Genomic DNA, 20,717 nt, shown 5'->3' on the forward strand with positions numbered 1-20,717 from the left:
TTTTTTCTTACACCGCATGGTGACACTGCGAGGAGGGATATATATATATATGATAGGATAGGGTTTAAGAGTGCTGGATAAAAATACAAGATAATAGGTTCTTTTATTACTAAAATGTATAATTTTTATAAATAGATAAAAAAAAATTAAACTGCTGTTTTTATATATTTTTCACAAAATTTGCATAAATTTGGTTATAATACATATATATTTTTGTTCAGAAAAGAGAAATAATGTATCAAATTTTTTAGATGAGGATTGATAATTTGAATTATTTAAACTACTATTTGCATCTTGGTTATTATCTTCACAATGTTTCAGCTGATGTAACTTGTCTTATTAAAACTTCCATCAAGACTCTTATAGATTAGCAAGTGCTATTGTCTCTATAGTAAGTCTGACGTCACATCCTACTATTTATTCTTAACTTCTTTTCTCACGATCTTCAGCTTATTTCCAGGCAGAATCAACCCTATGACCATTTCATTGTCTTTGTCTGGAACAAATCCAGTTTACACCACAATGCCGAATTTATATGAGCAAACATATTTTAGTGAATATTTATATAAGTAAATATATTCACGAATATTTAACAGTAACTTCTCATTTGTTTTTTTTGTTTTTATTATAGTTGGCGAGCAAAATTTGGATCTAAAGGTTACATGAATGCGTTGCATGGAAGTGATTGCCCAGATTCAGCCATTCGGTAAGTTCTCTCTTTTTGCTGTCTTTTTTTTCACTTGAATTTAATTTATTTGTTAAAAATAAAACAATCGGGCTTTAATTGCCACGTAGAGAAAGGGTGGTAGAAATTAACACAGAAGAGAATACAGTAGCTCAGCACCTGTGGAAATTCACCTTGAATTTGTTGGTGTATTCACTATCTCACTTGGAAGTCTATTCCAAGGCCCAGGGATCTTGATTTAGAAAGTGGCCCTTCTTCAGATTAATCAAAATTGGCAGTGAAATAGTTTTTTGTATTATCCGCCTATTATACTAATCTGAGAATAAAAAAATAAAAAACAGCAACTCTATAACTAAATATTTATAGATGTTAAAAGATCGAAGTCAGAATCAGTAATTGTATCAGAACTGGTAAATTGTATTGAAATCAGAAAAAAATATTGGAATCTTCCCATCACTAATATATATATATAAAACTTTTAACTTTCTTGAAGTTTTACATTTGGATTTTACCGTCACTGGATTTTTTATCTTCCACCAGACTATCCATAAATGTGTAATCACCTTTTTCTTTACCATATTCCCTCTGCTTAACTTATTTTATTTTCAAGTAAGATCTTTGACTTACTTGTTGTTTCATCAAATACTTCTGCATGCAAAATCCGATCCCACATTTTGCTAAATCCTACCCTCTGATGAGAAGGAGAGTATTTCTTTGAAACTCCGCGGATTAAGGACTATCCATTTATCTAGTGTTTCCTTTTCAGATTAAATATATTTTTTAACTCATTTCAAAGTGTTTTTTAACATATTTTATTAACTGTTTGCTCATATATATATATATATATATATATGCCATTGTCACTGTTTTTGGTATTATTAGACTTGGTTAGGATTCAGGAGATCTCAATGAAAATACAAGAGAATAAGTTTTAGTGATTTTGTGTTTGTTTTACAAACGAAAAATTACTTTTTTTTTTTTAAATAAAAATCTTTCTTTTGGCAGAGAACTGGCCTTTTTCTTCCCAAATCTCAACCTTCCGACCTACCAGAAACAAGAGAAACGATTAGAAAGGACATTTGCATTGATCCGACCTGATGCTTATCTGCTGCATAAAGGTTGGCAAATCCTTCGGCATAAAATATCAAGAGTTCCACCTTTTGTAGGCGATGAGTACAAAGTTTTTCTTCCTTCTTTTAGAAAAAAAATTAGACAAAAGAAAATTAATCACCCATTAAGCTCGGGTTAGATCGTTTGAATCAGGAAAAAGTGAGTTCACAGTCAAATATACAAAAAAAAAAAATAGAAATAAAAAATTAGACTCTTTCTGCTTCATATATCTCTGTCTCTCTCTTTGTCTCTACAGCTATGCATTAAATAATATTACTGTTAGTGGTGATATTTAAACTATGGCAAATGCTATATGCACATAATGCCTCCTAAACTAGTATAAACATATTCACACATTGGCAAAGGTAGGTCACATATACACACTGTCTCCTGAACTCACACACATATTCATGCACACGTAAATATATAGTAACAAAGAATGCATACAGACAATGTCTTCTGAATGCACACATACACATATTCATACTTACAGAAACACAAAAATGTAGACATACATAATGCTAATAGTCATGTTTTTTTTTCACACTGTGAACATTCCACAAACACAATAACTATTAACTTTTCTAACAAATAACTTACTGTTTCTGATATTTTTGAGATAAAGATTGGTAATTTTTAATATTTGCATTATTTGGATTACTGTTCCCATCTTGAGTGTTATGTAACTTTCTTCTTCTTCAGGTATATTTTGGAATTTGCACAAAATTTTCACCAGAACCCCTTTATTTAATCCACTGAATGAGAGCATGCTACCCCTATGGGTTAAATAAAGAATTCTGTTCAAAATTTCGTGCAGATTTCCGAGTTTGACAGAAATATTCACAAGTGCGACAAAATACACTTGAAGAAATTCATAGATTACATCAGTCAAAATATTGTGAAAATAACACATAAGATGAGAACAGTAGTGCGAATAATCCACATATTACAAACAATTTACTTGTTCAAAATATCTTTCATTCCACTGTAAATTTTTATAAATATAATTATGTTTGGTTTATTAATCATGTTTTTCTATCTTTTATTCACAACATTGTTTTCATGAATTCAGAACTTGCGAAATGATGACCCATTATTCACAATATGCGTTTTTCTCCACGTTTCACATTCACCAGTTGTAAACATTATTAATTGTCAGCATGGGTCTTGGTTATGGTTAGCGTCTTGGTACAACTGATGTCTTTATCCTATCCAAGACAGGATCCACACTACAAGTCAAGTTTAGCAAGAATCAAATACAATATAAATCTCTAAGCATAGAAAAGAGGATGTGGATGACTTTATGGGTACTGGTGATATAGCTTGGCTATTCTGAGTTCAAATCCTGCTAAAGCTAGTTTCGTCATGTACACACTAGTACTGTTGAGAAAGTTATTCTAGGATAAAATAGTAACTTTTATTCAAGTAATTGTATACAATATCTGATCTGAACTCTTTTATGGCAAGACATGGTCGATGATGACAAAAAAGACCAACATAATTCTGGCGTCAGTGCATTGGATGGAGAAAATTGCTGATTGCACAATAATGTCTCATATAATATGTCGACATCGGTCAAAGTTAATCATCCAAAGCACTTCAAAATGTGTTCCACAATAATGTTGATGGCTTAAGGTTATGTGGTAGATCATTTAAGACATGTAGGGGATCGGCTGATGATGACCTGTTTAGCATGCAGAATTAGCAGAATGGCAACATATTGGAGAAGTCATTAACAAAATGTCTAACCTCAGATGTAAACATATGCAGTGCAGTATGTTTTGTTAGTGCATGTGAATGAAAAACGGCAGTGCAGTTATTAGATGCATGGCTGAGGGAAGTGAAAATATCTCTGGCCAGAATCAGACCACCCAAGAGATATTCTCTTTGTTTAAAAAAGTAAGTGCCTTATGTAATGGGAAAGTCCTGCTGAGGTCGGCTGTGTGAAAGAAACAATGCCCAGAGACCAATTGGATATTATCTTTAGTGAACGTCTCCTTTAGGCGACTGAACAATGATTTCCAACAAAAGGTTAGAGTCAGGCAGGCATGAAGAGACCCAAGAGGAGGACAAGCAAGAGGGAATTGAATATTGAAGAGCAGGCAGTTGATTTTGGGAAGAGATACCAAACTCCGCCAAGGAACTCTGTAATTCTGGTCGAGCAACTCTGTCAGTCTGGTCGAGCAAAGATCTGTAAGTTTGCCATTCAACTTTGGTGGAGTGAGTGCTATTTATCCAAAATAATAAACAGCATTTTTTGTTTATAAATTGGACTTGCATTGTTTTGCTTGGGATTTGAATTCTTTGTTGTAGATGGATCGATAAATGGCTTTGGCTGAATACAACATGTAGGAGATCATGGCCAGGTGAGTACACATAGTACATGTACACACACAAAGATGGAAAATGAAAATGGATGGAGATAATGATTCGTTTGTCGTAGGTTGTGTTGTAAGATTTAAAAAAAAAAAAAAAAAAAGAGGGAGTAATTAAGGTTCTGTTAAACAGAAACATTACAGAACCCAAACTCAAAGAATGAAACAATAACAATCTATACTGCATAAAGTATAGCAGACACCATTAAAAGGACCGAGGGTACATTTAAATAAAAACGTTTACTATTCCACTTCTTCAATGTAGACATTGTCTGCTTTCTTTTTTTTTCTTTTTTTTTTATCAATTATGCTTCTTCTTTTTTCCAGTCGATCTCCAATTTAGTTAAGCCACATTTTCAAAAGGAGACGAATTTCGCATCAACTGTTTTTTTTTTTTTTTTAATTTTGGTTTCTGTAGATGAAATCATTGAAAAAATTAAAGAAGCTGGTTTCAAAATTGCTTTGCAAAAAGAAGTCCAACTGACCAAAAAAGATGCTGAAAACTTCTACAAAGAACATAAAGAAGAGGAATATTTTGAAGAACTCACGAAACAAATGTCCAGGTGAGATAAAATATCAAAATAAGATTTTAGTGTTTCTTTATCATGTAACAGTTACATGACAAAGTACTATATCTTTTTTGATCTATTGTTGTAATTTAGTTGGTTGAAACCGGCGTGTTAAAACTTGCAAAGAAATAAACTGGGCAATTTGAACATTTCTGCTCATGCACACAACTTTTATCCATTTTTATTTAAGCCCACCTCATTAGCAAGAAGATACAGTTATGTTATATAAAGCTGTTTCGTTTTGACTTCCACTTTCTGGTGAGTGAAAACCTTGCCAAATATTGTTGGTATATAACAAGGAAATAATCCCTTCCGATTAATGCTTAGTACATTCCAGTTTAATTTTAAAACTTTGCATAAAAATAGTTTTTACTTTAAAATGCTTCTTTTTCAGCACGGTCTTATTTTTAATAAAATATGTTATAATCAATGTAATATATTTTAGTTTTTACATTGAACTTTTTTTTGGAATAAAATAAAAAGTATATTTTAAAAGTTTACATGAAACAATCTTTACTTTCAAACGTTTTTTATGTATTGTAAAAACTATTTTTTTGTAGACAGCAGAGTAAACAGTAGACAAAACAGAGCTATGAGAATATGCCATTAAACTGGGATTTATGGAAGTATTAACCAGAAGGCACTTTTCCTCGGTATACACTGGCAAGAGTTTTGTTAAACAGCTAACAGAAGTGAAAAAGAAACAGTTTTATTTAACATAACCGAAAAGCTTGCACATCGAGCAAACTTGCCTTATATACCTGCTTTGGTTCCTGTTTTAAAGAAACGTTAAATAAAGTGGATTTTGTTTAAATGAAGATGTCGGTATTTTATTTGGAACTTAGTAAACCTATTTTCGTCTTCATTTCAAACCAGTTCAGTCAGATAAATACAGACATGACTGACTCAATAAAATGGCAACCTCCTGTCTTTGGCAAGCGCCAACAATTCATAATAGTTATTGGTTGTCCTTTGCATCCCAAAGAAAACTCAATTATTTCTGCAAAACATTTTATACAATATGACCCCATCCCAACGCACACACAGACACACACACACACACACACACACACACACACACACACACACACACACACACACAACATGCCACCAATGAAATCATTAATAAAATTTACAATACTTTTTGCAATCCAACGATATTTGATGCAAATAAATTTTGTATCATTCTTCACTTGTCCACCAAGTTTCAGTCACAAATTTCCAACAATCTTTGCTTTATCATTATTCAATGATATGTGGGGGACACTTAGGTGACCATCTCACCAGTCAGAGTTGTGATACTGAATGTACTTCACATTACCAAATCTTAACCCCAACCATTTTTGTCTGTGATGTAAACTCAACGATAATATTTATCAAAACAATCCATAAATAATTTCTGAACTGAAGAGGGCATATCAAGCCAAAATCAGACTAGTGCCAACATAAGAATGTGTCAGATTTATTGACAATCTTACATGTCATATCCAGGTGTGCTTATCATTGAATATTGATAAAACAAAGACTTGGAGTTTTGGTATTCGTATTAAAATTTGGTGGACAAGTCATTCTTTTGTGAATTTTAATAACGATTTCATTGGAGCATTATTTTTTTTCTTTCTTGAGGTAGAAGTCACCCTATAGTTAAAATTAATAATGATATAATTTATTACAAAATATTTGTGGTATTCCTGAACTTAAGAAATCCATCACAGCCCAAATCAGGGAAATGCCAAGGGATAACAAGACAATTCTGCACATTGTAGGTATGTGTGCTTATCATCTAGTGGTGATAAAATAAAGACTGTTGGATATTTATGATCAGAACTTGGTGGACAAGTCAAGTACACATTGAAGTTTATATTAAATATGGTTGGATTGTAAAAAGAATTGTGATTTTTATTAACGAATTCACTGTAAAATTTATTTATGTATCATCTAAATGTTCATATTTGTGGTTTAAAATATATATCCCTTGATTGATATCAAATTAGCTTCAACTCACAATGTGTTGTTCTTCCAAAAATTAAAAAAGAAATTATTTTTTCATTGCAGTGGACCATTATTGGCGTTGGGTTTAGCACGTGAAGATGCCATTGATAAATGGAGAAATATGCTTGGCCCATCAAACATTGATGAAGCCCGAGAAAATGATCCATCGAGGTAAATATAATCTAATGTAACATAATGTGCGGTCTTCTTCGTTTTCGTTCATCCTGCTCTGTCTACACATGTTACACATTATGTATCCTACGCAAGTAGTGATTAAATCAGCTAGTGTGAATTTCTGACAAAGGTCACACTGAGTACATTATGATAACCCAAATCTGTAGAAAGTTCTTTTTCAAATCACTCTCACTGTGGAAACCGTGTGAATGTGCCGATAATGTAGAATTAACCCAAGCGGAATGTTATCTTAGTCTCTCTGTTCGAGTGCTTCACTCATTTCGATTAAGTCACGAAGTTAAGAAGTAAATAATTAGCTAACAAAACATTCGTCTCTCTCTCTTCTGAATCAATTCTCTCCTAACAAAACCATTTATGAAAACTCTCAATGAAGTTTCCTTGTGTCCCCTTTCTTCATGAAATAAAGCTTATTTCTATAACAACCACTAGACGATAATGAGATTTTAAAGAGAATAAAAAGACCCATGTATAAACACTCTGCATATTATTTTGTTATTGAAGATATTACACATATCGCAAATTACTGTCGATATTTCATCTCTCAACTTTGTTTTCTTCTCTGGCAGTTGTAGTAATAAAAGGAATGTAAAAAGCAAATAGGTCCTTTACATTTCTGAGTTTTTTTAGATGAGGATTGATTATTAATATTATTTGCATTCTTTGAACTACTGTTCTCATCTTGAATATTATTTTCACAGCGTTTTGCTCAATGTAATCTCTGACTTTCTTCTCATGTATCTTGTCGAACTCAGGGAATCTTTCCGTCGAACTCGGGGAATCTGCACAGAACTTTGAATGGAACCCTTTATTTAATCCACATGGGTAACATGCTTTCATTCCATCAGACATGAATGATTAGAAGTCCAAAGTAATTTGCAATTATATTTTGAGTGTCTGCAAGGACCCGTAGTGTCATAGATAAAATACTTGGTAAAATTCAATCATAAAGTTACACTCTTCGGGAGGTTGACGGTTCAATTCTCAGTGCAGGTCACACTAAAAATATAATTACGAATTACTTGTAAATCCATCGACTACCACCGACTTCCTCGTTTCTGTGCTGTGGTTTTCTTCTCTTTCATTGTCTGTTCTGTTCATGTTTATGTCGTCTTGGCGATTGCTGAGGGTGCGAGTACTGGCTTACAAGTATACACAAACAAAGCAATGGAAACTAACAAGAGAAAACACAATTATGATACACTGTGTATAAATCAATTGTACTCTAAGTGTGTGTGAAACTGTCAGCATAGAATCAAGAACCCCAAACGTTGTCTGTTGATAGCCGTCTGATGAGGTATTTTCGTCAGTCGATTGATCAGCTCATCTCCACATCTTCTAAAGCTCTACCCACTCTGCTTTAAGCCATAAACTGCTTCAAACTGTCACAAACTAAAAAGCTATCATAAACTAACTCAAAAATTCTAAGTATATTAACTCAGGACTGGAAATCCTATGTCCAGTCTTTTGCCTTAGTCACTGCCACTTTTGATTAATAGAAACTGATTGCTTTCAGGCTTGCCTTATAAACCATTCCAAACTGACTATTCATCTTACTGCTTTTGTATGCCTTGATAAATCATTTCATACCATTATCCTGCGTCATAGCTTTACTCTTTTTTATGAACCACTTTCTAACACCCCCATTGTCCTGGCTTTTGGAAGAGGGGGACGTTCATAGTATCACATCTCTACACTTATGAAAAGGCTTCATTTTCATGCAAATGATCTAATTCATAAAATAGACATGTTCAAAGTTAAACTTTGTTACCCTTACAGGGATAAAGATCCTGTGCTTTTAGGTTTTCAGTAATTAAAAAACGTGCAACTATTTTGTACATTGTAACTATGCAACTATTTTTACATTGTAACTATGCATCTATTTTTACATTGTAACTATGCAACTATTTTTACATTGTAACTATGCAACTATTTTGTACATTGTAACTATGCAACTATTTTGTACATTGTAACTATGCAACTATTTTGTACATTGTAACTATGCAACTATTTTTACATTGTAACTATGCAAATATTTTTACATTGTAACTATGCATCTATTTTTACATTGTAACTATGCAACTATTTTGTACATTGTAACTATGCAACTATTTTGTATATTGTAACTATGCAACTATTTTGTACATTGTAACTATTCAACTATTTTTACATTGTAACTATGCACCTATTTTTACATCGTAACTATGCAACTATTTTGTACATTGTAACTATGCAACTATTTTGTACATTGTAACTATGCAACTATTTTATACATTGTAACTATGCAACTATTTTTACATTGTAACTATGCAACTATTTTGTACATTGTAACTATGCAACTATTTTGTACATTGTAACTATGCAACTATTTTGTACATTGTAACTATGCAACTATTTTTACATTGTAACTATGCAAATATTTTGTACATTGTAACTATGCATCTATTTTTACATTGTAACTATGCAACTATTTTGTACATTGTAACTATGCAACTATTTTGTACATTGTAACTATGCAACTATTTTTACATTGTAACTATGCAACTATTTTGTACATTGTAACTATGCAGCTATTTTTACATTGTAACTATGCAACTATTTTTACATTGTAAATATGCAGCTATTTTGTACATTGTAAATTTCAGTCTGCGGGCGCAGTTTGCTGTTCCTGGTGTGCAAGTCAACATGTTACATGGAGCAAAATCGTCAGAAGAGGCTGAAAATGAAATCCACCGTTTCTTTCCAGTGGAACAAACAGTGGCAGCCATTAAGCCTGATGCATTCGGGACAAAAGGTTAGTAAAAAATCAAACAAACAAACAGACAAAAAAAACGAACAAACAAACAAACAAACAAACAACCAACCAACCAACCAACCACCACCACCACCACCAACAACAACAACAACAACAACAGAAACAAAAAAGAAGGATTCTAACATAGTTAAAGTACTTATCAGACCCCATATTTCACATACTTTGTCGATGGAATTGGTTGATCAAATTTCTGTAATTGCAGTGGTGATGTGGCCATTGAATTTTCCATAATCTTCTCTCTGTCGTCATAGACATCTTCTTTTTCTCAATAACAGCTTTCATAAACATCATTAATAAAGATAAATGTAAGGAGAGTAGACAGTGGACTTTCAACAGCCATGTAACTCTTGCTTCCTTTATTTTGTCCTCTTATCATTGCTTGTAAAAGGACTGATCCTCATCACCCACTGGATTGGCGCCAGAAAGGGCAACAGATCTAAAAAGAGTTTTCCTCACTTAATTATATATTGACTGATAACAGTATTTTTATAATAACTCCTTACATCAAGTGGCTTCATGCCTTGTCTGGAGCGATTTCCATAACAAATACAGTTTTTCCCAATTGTATGAGGAAGCAAATAGCCAAAAACTCAACTGCTCTTTCTAGTGACTCAGTGAAAAGAGAAAGATCCCCTTCTCTACCCCGTGACATATTAAATATAACTTCCACACATGATTCAACTTCCTGTACACATATTACATGTTTTACTCTTTCTTCTAATGAAATTTTCTATTCTCCTATATGTTTTTAAACTTGCATAGAAATTTTCAATTTAACCCTATTTTTACACACTTGCAGTTAACTTGCAGGATGATCTGGCGTTGCCCGAGATTGAATGATGATTAACAAATGTTTCACAATCCTATATTTCATTGTCATCAAAATCGATGAAATCATGCATTTTTTAATCAAATCGATTGATTGCCTGCTCTAGTTGGGAACCCATCGCAGTATTCCGGGAGGAAGCTTCACATGCCTCCCCACAGTGACTTAGTCCATAATACATCATATTCTACATTACACTGTAGAGAACCTACTGTTGATTTTATAAAATTATTTTTTTATATATAATGACTTGCATTAAAGTTTAAAATGAAAATGTCAAGTATCATGGTTCAATTGTGCTTTGGACAGAAACATTCATTTTGAATGCACCCCTGTCATATCAAAGAACCTACTGTTATTTTATATGCCGAACCTTTCTGATAATAAAACTTCTCAAATGCATTTGTGGTATTAGGCTGTATATGGTGTTAACTTTCATCAAAATCGCCTGTTCCTTCTTTCATTGAATTTTATGATTATCGATACTTATAAAAGATATTCTGATACAAAACCTATCTAAGAACACTGCCATATACATAAATTTGTGTGAAATTTCATAAAAATCGGTCCAGCTGTGTCGAACTCCATTGGGAACGAACTCAAACACACATACGCGCGCGCACACACACACAGACAAAATTCCTTTTATATAATAGTAGAGATCTAAAGATAAGAAACAAGAATAAATGTTTCTTTATAGAAATTATTTATCCAATTCTAGATATGGAAGAGTATAAGAAGGCTATAGCAATGCAGGGAATCGGTTGTTGTATCTGTGTGATGTATGAATAAAAATGGACAAACGAAAGAAAGTCTTATTTGTTTCGTAATATTTTAACTTTGTATATTCATTTATTTTTCAAGATAATCACAATCCAAATCAGTAAATATGAACTTACTGTTTGATGTAATCGGGATGGTGAAGGTCTTAATATTTCGAGAATATCATCTCTTTTTCAAAAGAAAAGGGCCCACAAAAATGTCCTTAAAAAAAGAAAAACATTGAAACATCGAAATGCAGAAATGGATGTGGGAACGGGGCAGTTGTAAAGCAGAAAAAGGTTTATGCATGGGTTTCTATATTTATATTACTACAGACATTTTTATTATTTATTTATTCATCTGTTTAATTTAATCTTTATTTTTTTTTTTTAAATATTTTTTAATTATTTGTTGATTCTTTTTTTTACAGAATGAGGTATCAGTTATTATTTAAATTCTTACCAGAAGTAAGTGATGCTGTGAATGCGTAATAGAGACAGCTTTAATGTTAATAATGTTAAACCTAATAAGTTTTTGTATTAAGCTGTGTGCGTTGATAAAATATGCTGATCTTATTTTTTATTATATATATATATACGGCATAATCACGTTGACACACCGGTTCTCGTCAGATCACTGAAGTTAAGCAACGTTGAGCCTGGCTAATACCAGATGGGTGACCATTTGGGAATTCTAGGCGCTGTATGTGCTCTCCGCTTATCTCGGCATTGTTTCCAGTCGTCCTGTACCTCAACTTGCCACTGGTATACAACAATGTTGACTCAGGAGAGGCGTGGTTGGAGATTGCGCAACTCTTGCCACACAAATTTCACGCACAGGCACTCTTACAGTGGGTATCCATAGTCTGTCAAGACTGACGGAAGCCTTGTCTATATATATATATATATATATATATATATATATACATATACACACACATATATTAATATTTATTGAATCAATTAGAATCTCTTATATATTTTATTTATTTTATTTTGTTTAGAATATCCTATAATATATATATATATATATATATATATATATATATATATAATTTAAAGGAGATTAGAATAATAGTCTAAAAAGCTAAGTGTATTTTAATGTAACAGTGAAATTACTAGTTTAATTAAAATACAGGAAATGCTCGTTGTAATTTAGATATATAATAAGCTCGATAGTTAAATGTCCTAGAGCTAATTCAATATTAAGTAATGTGATTTACAATTTAAAAATTAAAAAAAAAAAATTTTTTAATTTAAAAATCAAATTTTAATTAAATAAAAATCAGTTTCATAAGAAGGAACAACAACAAAGTCAATTATCTGTACGATCGTTTCTGAAATCCGTGCTTTTTATTTGTGGTATACATGAAGTTATGTAGAACAATTATATATAGTTTTTTTGGTAAGCGCGGTCTCCTCATCAGCAAATTTAGGAGGATTTTTATTGAATTTAAAAGACACGATAAATAAACCTAGCATTAAAAGTAAGGCAGATGAATCTGAAAAAATTGAAATGAAAGGTTTGGATTTAAAATTTATAAGAAAATTAATATAGGTTAGAGATAGAAATGAGTAGAAAAAATATATATTTTTGAATTTACATAATAAATTTGATTTAAAAATATATAGAGATAGTTACCTTTTAGTTTTTCTTTTTTTGAAATCAGGAACTGTGTTTAAAGTAGTCATTTAGATGTTTGCTATAGCTTTTTATTTTATTGAATGATGAATTTTAAAAGGGCGACGCTCGTGCAGTAAATTGTTTCCGTTAGCGTATTTTGATTTAAAGACGCTATAGTTAATATATATAGAGAGAATATTTATTTTGCAAGTTTTTAAGGGGAGATAATTGTCATGTGTTATTGACTTTATTTATTATTTGATTTACGGGTCTAAGGGAGGTAATTGGTCTAACTTAATTTATTAAAAAAAAAAAAAAAAAATTGTAATCTATTTTTACTAATGAGTAATTTTTAATGATTTAAGGTGGTTTATATTTATTAAATTTAAACCAACGTTTATGATTACATGTCAGAAGCTCGTGTCTTGAATTTAATAGTTTGGTTGTACTTTTTATATCTTCATATTTTAAAATTTTCAGGGTTTCTTTTGTACATAGTGCACAAAATTTATCTCCTGGTTTATATGATTTGCAAGTCTCAATTATTTGCCATTTTAAGTTGAAAGAAATATTGCTATTTTTTAGTTGCCAAATATAGTTGGATAGAGTAGTTTGGTTTGATAGAGAGTTATTTTTAAAAGAATGTTTGTGCGTTGAAATTCTATGTTTTATTAGGCCAGATGTGGAACCAATATATATTACCTCTTGATTATTGTGATTATTTTCCGTTAGGTCTATTGTTGGATTATTATGTGGTGGGTTGATTAGTAATTGATCGGTAGATTGATTTAAGTTGGTGTTATTATTTAATCTGGTAGTTGAGTTATGGCTGTTAATAGGTTCTTGTAGATTTGGAGTTTTTGATACTGTGCAGCTATAGATAACATTTTTAATTTTACATGAGCCTTGTAGGGGACATTTATTTTTTCTTCTAGAGTTACAGTCCGATGTATTTTGTATAGTTGTATTTTGTAGTTTATTAATTTTCTTATTATTAGAGCTAATTATTTTCTGATGAAGGTTAGGCATAGTAGAGTAAGAGACTTTAATTGTGTTCTTATTGAAAATTTTATTATATCTATGGGGGGCTTTAAAGTTTTAGTTTGCTGTTTATTTGTATTATTATCTAATATTATTTACAAATTATGGAATTAGTATAAAAATCGACCCTATTAAAAAAATTGTTAATTTCTTAGACATAACCTTAAATCTTGAAAATTCTACCTTTGAACGATACCATAAACCTTACTAATCACTTCTATATGTCCACAATCAATCAAACCACCCTAAATAAATATTAAAATCAATAGTTCCCAATATCGCTCTAAGAATTTCTAGACTGTCTTCTACTAAATCAATATTTACCAAAAATGAAAAATACTATAATGAAGCCCTTAAAAACTCTGGATATAATTCACAAATTAAATTCATAAATGAAAATGATAGAAACATAAACTGCATTAAAAATAAACCTATTAAGAGCGTAATAACATATAATATGGCAATGTCTTCCCGTATACGAGTTAAGAAAAATAACCAAGAGACAAAAAAAGATAAAACCAAACTACAAATATTAGATAATAATACAAATAAACAGCAAACTAAAACCCGTAAACGTAAGAATAGACACAAGGAGATCCTATGGTTCAACCCCCCCGTATTCCAAAAACCTAGAAACAAACATAGCCAGAGAATTTTTTAAAATATTAGATAAGAACTTATAAACCCCCCATAGATATAATAAAATTTTCAATAAGAACACAATTAAAGTCTCTTACTCTACTATGCCTAACCTTCATCAGAAAATAATTAGCTCTAATAATAAGAAAATTAATAAACTACAAAATACAACTATACAAAATACATCGGACTGTAACTCTAGAAGAAAAAATAAATGTCCCCTACAAGGCTCATGTAAAATTAAAAATGTTATCTATAGCTGCACAGTATCAAAAACTCCAAATCTACAAGAACCTATTAACAGCCATAACTCAACTACCAGATTAAATAATAACACCAACTTAAATCAATCTACCGATCAATTACTAATCAACCCACCACATAATAATCCAACAATAGACCTAACGGAAAATAATCACAATAATCAAGAGGTAATATATATTGGTTCCACATCTGGCCTAATAAAACATAGAATTTCAACGCACAAACATTCTTTTAAAAATAACTCTCTATCAAACCAAACTACTCTATCCAACTATATTTGGCAACTAAAAAATAGCAATATTTCTTTCAACTTAAAATGGCAAATAATTGAGACTTGCAAATCATATAAACCAGGAGATAAATTTTGTGCACTATGTACAAAAGAAACCCTGAAAATTTTAAAATATGAAGATATAAAAAGTACAACCAAACTATTAAATTCAAGACACGAGCTTCTGACATGTAATCATAAACGTTGGTTTAAATTTAATAAATATAAACCACCTTAAATCATTAAAAATTACTCATTAGTAAAAATAGATTACAATTTTTTTTTTTTTTTTTTTAATAAATTAAGTTAGACCAATTACCTCCCTTAGACCCGTAAATCAAATAATAAATAAAGTCAATAACACATGACAATTATCTCCCCTTAAAAACTTGCAAAATAAATATTCTCTCTATATATATTAACTGTAGCGTCTTTAAATCAAAATACGCTAACGGAAACAATTTACTGCACGAGCGTCGCCCTTTTAAAATTCATCATTCAATAAAATAAAAAGCTATTGCAAACATCTAAATGACTACTTTAAACACAGTTCCTGATTTCAAAAAAAGAAAAACTAAAAGGTAACTATCTCTATATATTTTTAAATCAAATTTATTATGCAAATTCAAAAATATATATTTTTTCTACTCATTTCTATCTCTAACCTATATTAATTTTCTTATAAATTTTAAATCCAAACCTTTCATTTCAATTTTTTCAGATTCATCTGCCTTACTTTTAATGCTAGGTTTATTTATCGTGTCTTTTAAATTCAATAAAAATCCTCCTAAATTTGCTGATGAGGAGACCGCGCTTACCAAAAAAACTATATATAATTGTTCTACATAACTTCATGTATACCACAAATAAAAAGCACGGATTTCCGAAACGATCGTACAGATAATTGACTTTGTTGTTGTTCCTTCTTATGAAACTGATTTTTATTTAATTAAAATTTGATTTTTAAATTTAAAAAATTTTTTTTTAATTTTTAAATTGTAAATCACATTACTTAATATATATATATATATATATATATATATATATATATATATATATATATATATATATATATATATATATATAATTATAATCTGCTACTCAATGTTTTAAGAAGTTAATTTAATCGAATAAATTGTAAAGCAGAAAGGGCTTGCGTGTAGGGATTCTTAATTAATCATCCAATTCTATTTTTATGGCACAGCAACCCCTTTTTAGTGATTTAATACCAAAACTAATTAAATCACTAAAAAGGGGTTGATGTGCCATAAAAAAATAGAATCAAATACAAGTAATCGTTCATAATACCAAAACTAATTATGAACGATTACTTGTATGTGATTACTTGAACAGAAATCACTGTTTTACCCATAACTGCAAGCAAGTTGCAGCTTATTACACTTCTCATCCCAACAATATTCTTACATAATTGAACACAATAGCTCTGATAGGATTCAAAATTAACCAATTCTATAGTCAACTAAAATGTTCATAATAGGCCAATGCCACACCGGTGATTAGTAAAGGAAGAGTTCTTTGCCCTTTGTTGAACAACTAGAAAGAACAAAAAGCATGAAATACTAATAGTGACAGGTCTAAATATAGTGAACCTATAGAATAGGATGACAGAGTTTCATTCTAACATTGAAAACAACTTTATTGAATCATCTTTGTTAATGCGTTAATAGTAAAAGAGGTATGGCAAAGTGAAAGGTGTTAGTACTGGAATAGTTATTCTTTGTGAAGGAAAAAAAAGGAATGTCCTGTTTGTGAGAAAAAGGGAAAGTGTTCATATATCGAAAATGCATATCTTACACCGGTGTTGAAGTAAGGCCATGTAGGTATGTGTGTGTGTGTGTCCACATGTGTGTGTGTGTGTGTTGATATTGCTTCTTTTGGTTGCATCCCATGAGTGGGGTTGGAAGAAGTGTCTGCAGAACAAAAAAGTAAAATGTGAGAGAAAATTACATAAGAAGAAAATGATAGTTAAAAGTATGCTTAAGGTAAGTGTATTGACTTGGTCGTTTTGACTTCCAGACTTTAAAACACAGGTGATTATTCTTTGCAAAATTGAAAATTGACACAGAACTGAAAAATGTATGGCTATGTTTCTTTCAATGAATACAAAGCATCAGTTTGATAATGTTCTTGCAAATTTTGAATAAGAAGGTTCTGAAGTGGCTGCACTCGTCAAAAATAGATGGGTACCCCCACCCCCCCAAAAAAACGAATTTGCACTTTTGTAAAAATAAATGACTGTTTTACCAACTTTCTGATTTTATTGTGACCACCCTATATATATATATATATATATATACATATATATATATATATATATATATATATATATATATATATATATATATATATATATATATATATATATGAGCAAACAGTTAATAAAATATGTTAAAAAACACTTTGAAATGAGTTAAAAACATATTTAATTTGAAAAGGAAACACTAGATAAATGGATAGTCCTTAATCCGCGGAGTTTCGAAGAAATACTTTCCTTCTCATCAGAGGGTAGGAATAAGCAAAATGCGGGATCGGATTTTGCATGCAGAAGTATTTGATGAAACAACAAGTAAGTCAAAGGTCTTACTTGAAAATAAAATAAGTGAAGCTGAGGGAATATGGTAAAGAAAAAGGTGATTACACACGAATGGATAGTCTGGTGGAAGATAAAAAAATCCAGTGACGGTAAAATCCAAATGTAAAACTTCAAGAAAGTTAAAAGAATTTCCATTTGTACAAGTAAATTCCAAGGAAATATATATATATATATATATATATATATATATATATATATATATATATATATATATATATATATAAAGGCAAAATTGAATGAGGTGTTTACTTGATACAAGCAAGAGTAAACTTCAATTTAATATAAATACCAGTATTTATTTATTGATATATTAATCCCAACCAAATAAAAAAGCTCAATACAAACACAATAGAGAGTACAGCTTATTATAAGAGAAAAGAAATTAAAACTGGAAATTAAAATTTACAATTAAAATTATTATTCGACAATGTTCAAAGTCCTTATTCCGCAGAGTTTCAAAGAATGCTGTTCTTGCTATTCTTCTCATCAGAGGACAGAAAGAAAATTATAATTGTAGCTAGGCTAGAATTTGCTGGTTAAGGCATTAGATGAAACTACAATTTATGATAGTCATAAATTGCAAAATGTTCATGTCCGTTAAGAAACGTGTGAAAGAATGTGTGAAATGTGGAAAAGAACAAAGACAAACCGAGAATAACATTCCTGCTTATTTTAAAATTCTTTCAATGGTAATGGTATTTTTCTATCTCTATTTTTTTCCTATTCTATTCAACTGAAAATCAACCTTGCTATCTTTGGATTGTACTGATTGAATGACAATTTTTATCAATTTGAGTTCATTTTATCAGTTTTTTCCTACCGGATTATATTACCACAGAATTTTAAATGCTGATTGTTGGATTCCTCTTTAAAAAATTCGTTTTCGCTTTTAAATTACCATTTAACTTTTATATTCTTATCTCTTGTATAAAGATGTTTTGTTATAAAGTTTCGTTTTTCTCCATTTTTCCTTTACAAAACTGCGTAGCACTTGCTACCTGGTGACCCTTCCATTCTCTTATGTTTTATTAATCTCTATTTTTATATGCAAACCCTCATATATCCATTCATTTTCTTCCTTTAATAAAACAAAACTTTTATACCAAATTCTATTAATTTTTGATGTGGTTCTTGGGAGTACCCCAAAAAATTGTTGTCTAAAATGGCTGCTACCAAAGCCAGCAACTACGCCACAATTGTTTTTAAATCCAGTAATCAAATAAACCACTTTTTTTTTCTTTTTACTTTTCTGGTAAATAGAATTGAAGAAACTTTAAAATATTATTTCTTTTTGTTTGTTTTAGAGGAAATAATAAAAAAAATTCACGAAGCAGGTTTCCGAATTGCCGCCCAGAAAGAAACAACATTAACTCCTGATATAATAGAAAAGTTTTATGGAAATCATAAAGAACAAGAATATTTCGATGAACTTGTTAACTACATGGTCAGGTAAGCAAACTGTTAACCGATTTATTTATTGTTTACTCAAAAGTCTGTTTGTATCATAATACAATACAAAATGGCTTCTCAAGAAGTGATGTCAGATACAAGAAGTGTTATAGAATGGTTGGTCGTATGCTGGATAGCAATTACATCAGCTAGTGTTAATCTTGACAATGGTCGAACTAAGTAGAGGTCAAAGTGACACCAAGTTTGGGAAATAAATGAGTTTTTCCATTAAATATGAACAAGAAGAGATTAAGGTTAGATGAGGTCAAATAGGTCAAAAGTAGAATAAAAACAAAGAGTCATTAGACATAACACATGACGTCACGGATCTTGGGATTGAGAAAAGCAAAGGTTTTCAAGTCAGTTTGTTTATGGGGTGTTGCAGGAGACACATTAATGCTGAACTAAACTGAACTGAAAGGAGAACTTTGATAATCACCAAGAGCAAAATGGCCTGCCCAAAGATGTCTGTTTTCTGTGTCTACTCATTAACCCATAAGATAATAAGATAGCCAATTAATTGGTTAAGAGAATACTAGTCTCTCTTATGTGTAAGCTATTTGTCTCCAGAATAAACTTAATGATAAACTCTCAACGAATATCTCAGTCTCCTTTTGGCTTTAGTGATAAAAGGGGAATAATTCTAAATAAAGAAAGTAAGAGTTATCCATTTTACTATACATGCACGCCCATTTAATATTCTTTGTTTCTTCCTTTACTATAATGTAACTTCTATAAAGAACTTATATCAATTGTCAGTGTGGCTTTTGACAATACTCAAAGATGCAATCGTCATCTAAAATAGCTCTACCAAGGCTAGGAGCCATGTCACATGACATTCGCCAATGGCAAAAGGTTTTGTAAGGTACCTAAATATAAACTCATTGAAGGTCGGAAAAGATGTAGTGGCTGAACCATGAAGTGATTCCTATGAACGTTAAAAAGCAAATGACTCTAATTGCTACACTCTTTCTCAGCTTTATTGGAATTTTATCTTCCTCACTTCCTAAAGCAAGTAACTTTAACAGGAACGTGTGAACTCAAAATATTTTCCAAGCAACGAGAATCATTCAAAATAGTAAGCCAATGCAAACAAACAGCCAAAAGCTAGAGACACGGAGCATTCTCTGGTTGTTGCACCTTGAACAGGACTCCAGAACGTCTGCTCAACACCCACCTCTGTGCATTTGGTCTGGAGGAGGCTGAAAGGACTCAATGAATCACATACTAGCATTTTTCATAATGTGCACACTTTCCTCCACACTAGCAACCCAACGTTCTTTACCAAACACGTGTTTTCATAAATTAAAATTTGCTGAAAATAATTTTTATATCCTTATATCTTGTATTAAAAGGTTTTATTATAAAATTTCGTTTTACTTCGCTTTTCATTTATTTACAAAACTTTATGTATGTTTTTAGTTAGCACTTGCTAACTGGTGACCCTTCTGTTTTTTCAATTTTTCATTTATTTCCATTTTTATATGCAT

At 30.8% G+C, this 20,717-nt stretch overlaps 1 protein-coding gene and 1 pseudogene across 6 annotated transcripts in view; both read left to right on the forward strand.

Moving 5' to 3' along the window:
• The window catches only part of LOC145285970 (thioredoxin domain-containing protein 6-like), a 140,646-nt gene that overhangs the window by 95,518 nt on the left and 24,411 nt on the right, over positions 1-20,717 (forward strand). For all 6 annotated transcript variants that reach the window (XM_080134512.1, XM_080134514.1, XM_080134513.1 and 3 more), the window contains 6 exons: positions 632-706; positions 1,691-1,803; positions 4,589-4,733; positions 6,795-6,902; positions 9,569-9,717; positions 19,083-19,227. In XM_080134512.1, the coding sequence (XP_079990638.1) occupies positions 632-706; positions 1,691-1,803; positions 4,589-4,733; positions 6,795-6,902; positions 9,569-9,717; positions 19,083-19,227 (735 nt within the window). The remainder of the gene's footprint in view (positions 1-631; positions 707-1,690; positions 1,804-4,588; positions 4,734-6,794; positions 6,903-9,568; positions 9,718-19,082; positions 19,228-20,717) is intronic.
• Positions 11,919-12,035, forward strand: LOC145286800 (5S ribosomal RNA; annotated as a pseudogene).

The sequence above is a fragment of the Euprymna scolopes genome, chromosome 10, assembly GCF_053919585.1.
Source record: "Euprymna scolopes isolate OS-2025 chromosome 10, ASM5391958v1, whole genome shotgun sequence".
In the NCBI taxonomy this organism is placed as follows: Eukaryota; Metazoa; Mollusca; class Cephalopoda; order Sepiida; family Sepiolidae; genus Euprymna; species Euprymna scolopes.